General features: G+C 55.5%; 1 protein-coding gene across 1 annotated transcript; it reads left to right on the forward strand.

Moving 5' to 3' along the window:
* Positions 1-4,930: 4,930 nt before the first annotated feature.
* UNCX (UNC homeobox) lies at positions 4,931-10,567 on the forward strand. Its single transcript, XM_063314829.1, is given in 4 exon segments — positions 4,931-5,291; positions 6,881-7,056; positions 9,870-10,139; positions 10,142-10,567. Coding segments are annotated over 4 exon segments (1,044 nt in total). The 5' UTR covers positions 4,931-5,005; the 3' UTR covers positions 10,454-10,567.
* The last annotated feature ends 1,433 nt before the right edge of the window (positions 10,568-12,000 follow it).

The raw sequence follows: 12,000 nt of genomic DNA on the forward strand, positions 1-12,000 counted from the left end.
CAAGGTGGGACACACGGGCTTTCAGCTCCCACCGGCGAGCAAGCAGCGCAGACCACTCTGCAAAGCCGGCGCTGGGAAGTTGAGCGTCGGATCCGTGCCCGGGCCCCTTCAGAGCTGCTTCCGCGGAAGAGCCTTGTCTGAACCCGCCCCCACCCCCCCGGGAAGGCTTTCATCGGAGAGGGGACTCGCGCCTGAAGAGAGGCCGAGGCAAACGGAGGGGGCTGCGCTCCCCAGCACCCACCGCTCCCGCAACGGGACGGGGGGGGGGTGCTCGCTCAGGTGCTGCAAGAGGCGCCCCCCCCCCCGGCCAACCCTCTGCCTTACCCAGGAAAGCCGCCCTCCAGGCGGGGACGGTCCCCCCCCAAAAAGCACCCCAAGAAAGGTTTCCCGCAGGCTCGGGATGAGGCAGCAGAGGCGCGGGGGGGGCAAACCCAGTGCCCCCCGCTTCTCAGCCTGCCTCGACTCTTCTTTGTCCGGCGCCTTGTTTCAGCCCAGGAGTAGCGAGGTTATTTTTTTGGGGGGGGGGACACGAGAATTTAAGATGGGGGCTTTTCCGGCTGTGCCGGGAAGGAAACCCAAATCCTGAAGAAGTTGTTCTATGTAAGAAAAAGCACCTCGGAAAATACACACACACACACACACACACACACACACACACACACACGGAGGGGAGCGTGGCGTCCCGAATGCGCGTCTTGTACGTCTTATTATCAAGTTAATTAAAGCTAGCATCTGACAATGTCACTCGGCTATAGAAAAAGAGATTTAAATGCGACGTCTCCCAGGACTGCATGTCAAGGGCTGCTTTCTTTTTCCTGCCTCCCCCCCGCCCCCCCCCCCCCGTCTCTCTGTGCTGCTCCTTCCAATCCAGCTTCACCAGAACAACCCTCGAAAATCGGTTGCCTTGAAAGCCGCTGCTATTGGCATGGAAGCAATTATTAAAAATTTTGATGTTGGAAAGAAAGAAGAAAGAAAGAAAGAAAAAAAAATCACATAAAAAAATTAAGGGAGAAGAGAATAAAACGATTTCTCTCATTTGTGGGCGCCCGGCTTTTTTCTTTTTGAAGATAGAGTGCGGTATGAAAAGATATCAAGAAAGAGTGGGATCAAAGGGTCCCCCCTTTTTCTTTTCCCCTCCCCGGAAAGATTCCTCTCAAGCATTTTAAGAGATTATTATTATTATTATCACCATCGTCATTATTATTTGAACTTCAACAAGGAGATGGGAAACAGAAAAGAAGAAAAGGAGGATTTGTGTGTGTGTGTGTGTGTGAGAGAGAGAGAGTGTATCTGTGTATTTGTGTGTGTGTGTGTGTGTGTGTATAAATGCAAAGTCGATTTTGAAATGTGTCCATTGAAATGCATGGAGTTGGTTGCTACGTGGTCTTGCTCTCGGGTCAAGTGACGGACGGATTGTATGCTTCTCCATAATAATATTAATTAAACAATTTGCATGCTAATAAGGTAACAATTATCAGGGCTTCTGTTGAAAGATTCAGGTTATTACAACACGCCAGCCTGGGGGCAAAGGTCAGAGAGTGAGAGGCGAGAGAAATTTCAACTCAAATTAACATTCTGTCAGCTCCAGAAAATGGGATAAATAAAGTCGAATTAATTCATTATAATAAAAGAGAGGGAGAAAAGGGAAGGAGGGGGAACGAGGGGAGGGGGAAAATCCACCCCGCTTTAATTCGTGGCCGGATTGATTACCGCTTTGTATTCAGACCCACGTTCCTTTGGCATTCCTTGTCCTGAAATCCGACAGAAAACGAGGGTTTTATTGCTACAGGCGAAAACTTGCTTCAGTGGCTACAGTTTACATTTAGTATTTATAGAGAAAGAAATTAAATTATGTTGAAAAGGGGAACCCTTGGCCTCTCACCCCGGAATTAGTAACAACCTATCTTTTTCTTCCCCTCCCTCGTCGACTTGAGGTGGGGAAGGGGCGGGGTTGCATGAAAGTCTGGGCGACTAAATGCCATTTTATTTTATTTTATTTTAATAATAAAACTGCCATCTAGGGCCGAGAAGGGAGGGAGAAAACCTTAGGCTCCCTGTAGGATATTCAATCGCACATGGGCTGTTCTATGACGGAGGCCAAGGACAATTCGGATTAGGGACAATTCGGATTGCGGTTTTCGTTCTGCTGTTTACCCGAATTGAAATTTACCGGTCTGTCAAATACCTCTTTGACCCCTAGTTACGTTATGACAACTTCAAAAATGTAAAAGGGCTCTGAACTTTTAAAAGCGATATGAAGTTTTAAAAATAAATAAAAGAGGAGGCAGCTGCGTTGTCTTCAGATTAGCAGATTTTTCTCTCCATAAGAGGAAGATCTTCTTGCTATTTTAAAAGAAAATTTTACTTAGAATGCAGAATTGTTGTTATTAACCTGGAAAAGGCCCAGCCAAGTTAGGAGTTCGTTATATATTTGCGAAGAGATGCACCCTTTAGGCGTAATTTGAGCCTTTGCGTCACCCCGCTTCCCGTTTTTGCTTGGGAGAAGCCCAACGTTGTGGATTTGGCGGCTTCTGAAAGGCGGGCAGGCAGACCCTAAGCCTAGCTGGGCAGGGTGAGGCCCAGCCGGTGGGCTTCACCTTGAGAAGACCCCCTAAAACCAGGAGGCGGAAGAGCTGAGCTCCGGACGGCCGACGGCTTGGTTTGGAAAGCTGCAAGCGACGCGCGCTCAGTGGGTTTGGGGGAAAGCCAGGCCCAGTTCCTCTCCTTGCTGAGCAATTGAGCCACGCCGAGGGTCGGTTTTTACCGCTTCCACTGCGCGGGGGAAGCGGCTCTTTTGCGCGCGGCCGACTCGAGAGTAAGTCCTTCTGAAGTCGCAGGGCGCTCGCCTGCGAGGCAAACGAGGGCCAGCCGCGTCCAGTCCTTTGCCCGACCCGCTCAAGAGCGGGCCTTGGAGGGCTGCCCGCCACGCTTCCCTATCTAGAGGCGGGACCCCTCGACTTGCAAAGGTCGTCTCTTGCCGGTGGGGGGGACCGCATCTGCTGGAATTCCTCCTCTGGGGACCCAGCCCTCCCGGGCGAAGGACGGGCAAACTTTTATGCACGGCGTTACCTGGAGTAGCAGCCGGAGACAACTCGCCGACCCGGTGACTGGTCGGTGCAGGGAGACTAGGGGAGGGGGACCCCGAAGGAGCTGCGCCGGAAGCCGGGCCGGAACTCTCCCACAAGAAGCGGCGCCCTCTGAGTCGCTCTGAATAGGCTTTGGACCCACTTCCCAGGCGGGCCACCAACGGCATCTAAACCAGAGGGGGACGCGCCGGGGAGGGGGGGCGTGCAAAGTTGCCCGACTCCCCCAAGCCCTGGGCTTTTAAGACAGCGTCGCCGGTGCGGGGGCCGCGGCGGAGTTGGGCGGCCGACGCGCTTCGGCGTGTGAGGGCGCCGGTGGTTCGGGCGCAAGCTCTGGGCCTATTTCAGCTAGACTGGCGGGACTACAATTGCCACCACCTGGCCTGCCGGACAGGAGTCAGATTTCCGAAGGACTGGCTGCCCAAGGAAGGGCTGCCGGCGAAACGGGGACTCTGCCTTAGCCCGCGTCTTCTCCGGCCTCCCGTCAGGAACCCTCCGCCTCCTGTGCCTGGGATCCGGGCGCGTTCTTCTTTTCCCCGAAAGGGTCTTTCTGCCCGGGAAGCTTAGCTTGGCCCGCTGGCCCTGGTCTTTTCCGCTTGCCCGGGTTCAGGCATACCCGCCTGCTGTCAGATTTTTCTCTTTGCCAAAGGTGTGTGCGGGCGGGTGTGTGCGCCTTAGAGTGGGTTTGCGCGGGTTCGAATGTGCGTTGGTGCCTTTGGATATGCGCGCGTTTCTGTGGACATCTCTGTAACTATCTTCCTGTCTCCCTCTCTCTCTCCCTCTCTCACACACACACGCGCGCGCGCGGGCAAACTATAAGGCGTTCTCTTTTGCCAAATAGCCCGTTTGTTTTTTAATTAGGCACCCTCTGGCCCATTCATAATTTAGTCCGTGCGTGATTTTATTTTCTCCAGGGATCAGTGGGGGAAAGCTTTAATTATTATTTTGATTGATACGACCCGATGGCACTGACACACACACACACACACACGGACCCCTTCTTTCTTCCCCCGCTCCCCTCACTTTTTTAGCCTTTCCAATTCGCGCCCCCTCTTCCTCTTCCTCCTTCCCGCTCGAGAGAGACAGAGAGAGAGAGAGAGAGAGAGAGAGAAGCCTGGGAGGAGATGGAAAGGGTTGTAGTTTTAAATTCATTGTGACAGGCCTGGAAAGAAAGGATGATGAATCTCCTATTATTGGATCAGTCTATTTGCCGCTCAATGTCTCCCTGTAATTGGAGCAACAGCACTTTAAAAGGTTCAGAGGAGCCGAAACGTTTCTGGTGTCGACGAGGAAGAAGACGGCGCGGGGGAGGTGAGAGGAATTGGGGGGGGGGGGGGGAGGAGAGCGGCCCTCCTCCCAGCACGCGGGGAAATCTATTAGTGGGTTGGGCGCGGAGGGGGAGCGGCGGGTGACGCGAGGAGCGCGGCCCTGGGGTGCTGCGGCGTTTTTCGGCGGGTCTCCCTTCCCAGCCTCTGAAGTTCTCCCGGCTCCTCTCTGGGCGCCCCCGCTTCTCTCCTCCGGCTTGGCCCGGGCTGTCCTCCCCCCTCCCTCGGGGGCCGGAGTTCTTATCAAGGAGAGACCCCCTCCCCTCGGCTTCTCCTTGTCTTGTTGTGACAGTTGTGATATTGTTTATTGAGGGTAGATGTCAGGTATAATTAGCAATCGATATGGAAAACGGTCGGCTCCCCCCTCCCGCCCGGCCCGCCTGCCCGGCCCGCCTCTGACGTCAGGCCCGATCCCTGCTTCTTATTGGTCCCAAATTCCCCGGGCCTGAGCCTAATGATGGGGAGGCCTGCCGGTGCTAAAGTTAAAACGCCCGGGCGGCCCGGCTTGCGCCACCGCCTCGCCGCCGCCACCCCCGCGCTCCTCCGGCGGCGGTGGCGGCAGCAGCTGCGCTGAGCGCCCGCGGGCCCCGCTCCAGCATGGACAGCCGTCTCCTCGAGCACCCCCATGCCCAGTTCGGCGGCATGGTGGGCTTCCCCTACCCCATCGGGCCCCCCCACGTCTACGAGCTGGCCGGCCACCAGCTCCAGGCCGCCGCCGCCGCCGCCGCCGCCTCGGTGCCCTTCTCCATCGACGGATTACTCAACGGCTCCTGCGCCGCCGCCGCCGCCGCCGCCGCCGCCGCGGCCTCAGTGGTCAACCCGAGCCCGCTCCTCCCCTCCGGCTGCGGCGTCAACGGAGATGCTCAGCCGTTCAAGCTGGCCGGTAAGTGGCCCGCTGTCGCCGCCCGTCCTCCCTGCCAAGCCAGCGGCCTAGGGCGAATCCGGGCCCCCCTCCGCGGGGGAACCGGCTTTGCAGCCTGGAGAGGAGGAAGTGGATGGGGGAAAGGGGTGGTTGAAAATCAGCAGCTGCTTTTGAAGAGCGGGGTGGTGGCTGCAATCCAGTACACCTGGATTTCAGTCCTAGGCATGTCTGAACGGGAGGTGGGGAGGGGGCTTCGAGACCGGCCTTTGTTGGCCAGGCTTTGCAGTCCGGCCTCCACCCCGCGTCCCCCCGCGGCCGGCTTGTTCCCATTCGGGTCAGTCGCTCTGGCTTCTTAGCTGCAGAAACGCTCGCCGTGAGAAATACAGAAAGTTGGGCCGGGGGAGGGAAAGGGGTCCTTGAGGAAATTGGGGAGGGGTCACGGGGGGGGGAGAAGGTCCTATCCAACCTGGTCCAGGCAGGATTGCTCCAGCGAGAGCCCGACGGAGTCCTTTCCGCGGGAATCTGTCCGGAAAAGATTAGGATTCGGGGGATCACCTTTCCTGGGCATCTTTGAAGCGCGTGGGGGGGGGGCGTGTGTATGGCAGGAGATGTATAGGGAGTCTTCTTAAGACAACAAGGACTTCAAAGGTGGGAAGCCGGATTGTTTGGAGACCCACGTCGCGCACCGGAAAGAATAGAGGCAGGGGTTTCTGTTCCCATTCATCCCTCCTTTGAGCGCTGGGTTCCTGGGTTGGGGGGGCGGCTCTCCGGTCTAAACAGACAACAAAATAGGGGGGCGATGAGGCCTTTGGAGGTACCGGAGCTTTGCAGAGACACCGAAGCCTCTGCGAGAAAAGCTTTTCAAGAGAAATTATTATTATTATTACTATTATTACTATTATTATTACTATTACTATTATTTCTCCCCCAATCGTGCTTCGCGGCGGAGCTAGCCGATGTTGTAGCCCAAGGCTTGGGAATCGTAAAGCTAGTGTCTAATGGCTTCCCTGTTGTTTCAACCCGGCAGTGGTGCGCAGAAAACAGCCCTTTGAAAAGGCCTTTCCAGATCCCCGTAAGATCCCCCGTTAACTGTGATTTGGGCAAAAGCACTTTCTTGAACTTTACCTTGGGGGTGGGGGAGAAAAAAAGGCGAGGCGACGAGGCACGTGGCAATTAACTCTAAACACACACCCACGCGCCCCCCCTCCCCACAATTTAGCTTTCAAGTAGGTGCTAACTCTAGGCAGAGAAAAAGCAAGCGCGAAATCCTGTTTAGAAAGGCGGGCCAGCGAGCGTGCTGCATCTGGCTGCTTTCCATCATTTCATTTTTATTTAATTTTTTCACCTCCTTGAACGATCTATTGTAAACAGCAGCTTTTGTTTCTGAGGAAGGAGTTTTAGGAGCGAAGGAAAAAAACAGGGAAGCGTTTAGATGTGGGGCGGGTGGATTCGGATTCCTTTAAAAACGCCTCTGCTTCCCCCATTGCTGGACATCTGAAAATATTCCGGCGCGGAAAGGCTTCCAAGGGGATTCCTTCCTGGGGCGGATGCCGAGGGGGGGGCGGCTCCTTTCCCTTGAACTGCCTTTCTGCTTTCTCCGCTCCCCGCAGACTCGGTCGATCCAGACAAGGAAAGTCCGGGGTGCAAAAGGCGACGGACCCGGACGAATTTTACGGGTTGGCAGCTGGAGGAGTTAGAGAAGGCCTTTAACGAAAGCCATTATCCCGACGTCTTCATGAGGGAAGCCCTCGCTTTGCGCCTCGACCTGGTGGAGTCGCGAGTGCAGGTAAACCGCGGCGCCGCCTCCCCCTTCCTCGCAGCCCCGGGCTGGGGAAGCCTCGTCCACCACGGCCCCCAGCGCCATCTGGGCCTGCTTCCGCTCCGTCTGGGCCCTCGCCCCACCGAGGCTGACTGTTATGCGGCGCGGTCAGGGCCAGTAGGCCCCTGCGGAGGCTGAGAGGCTCAGGCCGCTTTGCGCTCCTCCCGGCTCCGAATCCCTTCGGGAGGCCTGTGATGGCCTCGATCCCTCTCCCCTCTCTTCTTCTTTGGGAGAAGAGGGGGAATCTGTAATTCTTGGGATTAATTTCCGTCTTATTTCCTCCCCCTCTCCCAGTCCTGAAAAGAAGAAAGCCACATAAAGATCTCCTAAAACTAACCGGCCTTAAATCTCTGCAAAAATGAGAAACGCAGCATTTTGCATTTGTGGGGTGGATGGGGCTGTGAGAATGAAGTTGTAATGCTTGGAATGCTTTGACATCCACATTGTTGTTGTTTCCCCCCCAGCCCACCCCACCCCCCCGTGGCTTTTGCTCACTTGTCCCCCGCAAACGCGTTGCATCGGGGCTGCTTTTAATACCCACCTCCACTTCAAAGGGGGCAATTAATTGGGCTGAATAACCGAGGTGAGAATCCAGCCGACTTTGGAATTTTGGAAGGCTGTCCGGGGAAGGACAGCCTTCCCAACTTTGCCCTCTCCCAACTTTGCCCAGAGCCTCAGGATCTCCCAAAAGCCAGAGCCAAGGATGCTGAAACTAAATCCTGACCCTAAAATCGGAAAAATGGGTCGATGCAAGCGATATAACCCGCACTGCATCAGACATAGAACTGGAGACGCATAGCATAAATAAAAATAAAATAAAATAAACAATGTGCAGCCCTCTCCCCTCTAATAAGGGCCTGGCTCTTATTCATCTATATGCTGGCACTGTCTCTAAAAAGTGTATTTACAAAATACTTCGGCCCTGCCTCTCCCCTTTTGACCTCTTCTATTTCGAAATCCTTTTATCCAATTTGTTCAAGGGTTTTGACTGAAGTCAAGATCCCTGATTCCCCCTCTAATAGGATAATTAGTAATTCTCCCTGACAAGGCCTGGTGAAAGTTAACACCAAAGGTAAAAAAAACGGAGCAGGGATTGCAATCTGCTGCCAGCCGAGCCGATTCTATCTTGGGGACGGCTGAAAACCAGGATTTGGAATGAAACTGCCTACCCAGAGGACCCTTCTCTCCCCCCTCCCCCGTTTTCTTAAAAACACTATCCTGAAAACAGTAAAAAACCACACAAGGGTCCTACTTCCCTCCTCTCCCCGCCTGTAAATCGTTGTTTGCTTTGGAAAACGGATTATTGAAATGAATTATTGTGGGATTGTTGTCGTTGGGTTTTCCCCCCAATGATTTGGTTTTTTAAGTTTCCTCCATTGAGGTTTACAATGGAAATGAGAAATGGAAAGACCGATTGGGGGGGTGGGGTTGCGGTTATTGTTATTATTCAGAAAGAATATGTCAATTTTTAACACTGAAACCTTTGGATTACTCAGCCTCGCTCTCTCCTTTCTGTGGTCCCTTTCTCCTTCTCCGCAATTTCTTGTCAGAGATGGCTGGTCACCCCCGCCCCCCCAGCTAGAAAACGTGCTGTCTCCGTGTTTCCTCCACCATCTCATCATCATATTTAAAGTTGGGGAGAAAAATAGTGGAAGGGTTTTTTTTAAAAACTGGCGGAGTTCTTCGCAGTCCATTGGCTTCCGATTTTTTTGGGACGGGGGTGCCAAGCTGATCTCCGACGTGGGTCAATTTCAGAGTCTTTATTTCGCCCAACTCTCCCCCCCCCCCCAAAATCCAGCAAGGAGGCGGCTGGCGGCGTTGGAGCTGCTGAGAAAGCGCGGGATGGGCCTTCTCGGACGAAAAATGGTGGATTCCTCGCAAACGCATTGCGAAAAAGCAGGGGGATTTGCCTCTACCGAGGTGACCTATTATCCTCCAAGGCTTTCCCTGGTCCATGCCGTCCTAAATTTGTTAGAGGTCGCCAAACTCTTGGCCTTTTGTGTGAAACACCGTCACCCTCTCCGGAAAGGAGAAAGTGGTTGCGTGTGGGCTTCGCCGCCGCTTCAGTTATTAGTTATAACTTGCGCAAAGTTGTCCCCTCTGGCTGTCTCCATCCGCGCAATTTCTGCCTCACGCTCTCCCCGCTTTCTACAACAGCCTTTAATTGTCTTTTAAAAACCAAGTTATTCCCCAGCCGCTGAAGAAATGGAGAATGTAAAGGATCGCCGAGCAGCCCAAATCCTGTAGCACGGTTCCCTTTGGGTGAACGCAACTTTGCTGGAGAAAGATGCGGCGCTGGCCGTTTGCAAGTAATGGGGCGGGGGGCGGGGGGGCGGAGAGAAACCCGGTTAGCAAAGACCTCCCTTTCCACGCCGCAGGAGAGGAAAGAGCGAGGGAAGCGGAAAATCCCACCATTCTTTGATTTGGGGCTCCAGGCTTTCTTCTGCTCGCGGGGCACTTCCCAGGGCCCTGCATTTTCCAGCTCTTCGCCCTCCCTCCCCAGCACTCCCCAAACTTTTCTGGCCTGTGGGGTAGGAATCCTCGAGTCCCTGTGCTCTTTATATATACACCCCCCTCCCCCGCTTCCTTTCTTCCGAATCTCGGTGAAAAGGCGCGCGCAGATGCCGCCGCGAGGACTCCTTCCGCGCCTCCGAAGGGCGCGCCTGCTTTCCCGCGACCGCCAAACCCGAGGCGCGCGGGGCCCCGACCCAGGCGCCGCCCTGGCCTCCAGGGAGGGAGGGGGCCCGGCTGGTAACCGCTTCTCCTTCTCCGGTGTGTAGGTCTGGTTCCAAAACCGGCGGGCCAAGTGGCGAAAGAAGGAGAACACCAAGAAGGGGCCCGGGCGGCCGGCGCACAACTCGCATCCCACCACCTGCAGCGGCGAGCCCATGGACCCGGAGGAGATCGCGCGCAAGGAGCTGGAGAGGATGGAGAAGAAGAAGCGCAAACACGACAAGAAGCTGCTCAAGGGCCAGGGCCGCGCCCTGCACTCGCCCAGCGGCCTCTCGGTCAACAGCAGCACGCAGAGCTCGGACAGCGACGGCGGCGGCGGCGGCGGCGGGGCGGCCTCTCCCCGGACCCGCCCGACGGCTGCAAGACGCCCTCGGGCGGCGGCCATCACCCGCCCCTGCCCGGCAGCTGCGACGCGGCCGCCTCGGCTTTCTACCCAGGCCGCTGCGCAGCCAAGGACCAGCCCGGGGGCCCGTCGGGCTCGGATGTGCGCGGCGCCCCCGGGCGGCGCGGGCTTCCCAAGCTCACCCCTTCAGCGTGGAGAGCCTGCTGTCGGACTCCCCGCCGCGGCGGAAAGCGGCGCTGGACTTCCCGCCCGCGCTGGCCCCGTGCGCCCCGCCGGCGCGCGCCCTGATCGGCAAGGGCCACTTCCTCCTGTACCCCATCACGCAGCCGCTGGGCTTCATCGTGCCCCAGGCCGCCCTCAAGAGCAACCCAGCCCAGGAGACGCCCCCGCGGGCTCCCCGCTCCCGGCCGCCAACCCCAGCCCGGACCCCGCGCCCCCCAAGAGCAGCAGCACGGCCGCCATCTCCGCGCCGGGCGAAAGCGGCGCCGCGCTCCCCCGGAAGGTCCTCGCCTCGCCGCTGGCCGCGGCCGCCACCTGCTCGTCGGCCGCCTCCCCCGCGTCCTACGGCGACTCCGCGTCCCAGGCGGACGGCAGCAGCGGCCCGCGGCGCCCCCCAGGTCGCCCCGAAGGACGCCGGCCCCGCCAAGGGCAATTCGGATTGCCGCGCGATGGAGAGAAACTGTCCGACGGAGACCAACAGTTAGACTGTGAGGAGGTCGATATGGACTAAAGGAAGGGGCGGGAGGGGGCCAGATCAGCATCTTTGTCTGCTAGATTCCTTGCGGGCGGGGGGCACGGTTCACGACCGATCGAAACTTCTGACATCCAAAGTCTTTTCCTAGATTCTCCTTATCCCTATATTTTCCCATACTCCCCCGCCTTCCCAGGCTCTAACTTTGCCCTCTTGAAATCAGGTGACCGATTTTTTTTAAAAAGGGGGAATGCTTTATTTTATTATTTCATTTCATTTCATTTCATTTCATTTGCTTTCCTTTCCAAAAGCTCCGGGCGGCGGCGGGCTTCACTTTTTCTTTGGCAGAAGCTGGACTTGACCTGAATGCAAACTGTTTACCCCTCCCCCCCCACCAACCAGACACAACAGCGACTCCTCAAACCTTGTAAATTGCAAAAATGTTTAAAGATATTTATATATGTAAAAAAAAGAAAAAAATAACACACTTTTTTGATAAATAAAAGTCTGTTTAAAAATCAGACCTGGCCTTTTCTTCGTCGTCACTTAAAAAAATACCTTTAAAAAGAACAATAACCTGTTAAAAATCGATAGGAAGAATGATAATTTTGGATCTGATTTTAAAGAGTAGGTTAAAAATGGGTGAGGTTTTTTTTTAAGGTACTCTTTAAATCAATTTTTAAACAACCCTGTACACTTCCCTCGCTTGTTTCTAGAGATCCCCGTCCGCGTGTTCATTGCTTAACAAATGTATTCCTCGAACGGCCATCCCCTCCATTTTTTGCCCGGCTCGCCGGCACCCCCCCCCCTACCCTCCTTTCTCACCCCCCGCCCCACATGAGGTTAGCAGCTTCAGGCTGTAAGGACCAGGCCAGCTCCTGGTGCGTTTTGATATGAAAGTAATTATTTTCCCGTTGGCGGCTGCGGGGATTCGCTTTCCTTGCCCAAAGGGTTATTATATGCTGCCGATTTCTAGTGATATGAAATCACATAAACTTCCTACAATAATAGAATTAGCATGAAAGGCTGGGGTGTCAAATTGAAATTGGAAAATAATAGCCTCAGCAGCTGGGGGAGGTGGGCGCGCATATTGGAGCGGAGATGGGAATACGTGGGGCGGAATTTTCATGAGGGCTCCCGGCCC

Source organism: Candoia aspera, chromosome 14, assembly GCF_035149785.1.
Source record: "Candoia aspera isolate rCanAsp1 chromosome 14, rCanAsp1.hap2, whole genome shotgun sequence".
NCBI lineage: Eukaryota > Metazoa > Chordata > Lepidosauria > Squamata > Boidae > Candoia > Candoia aspera.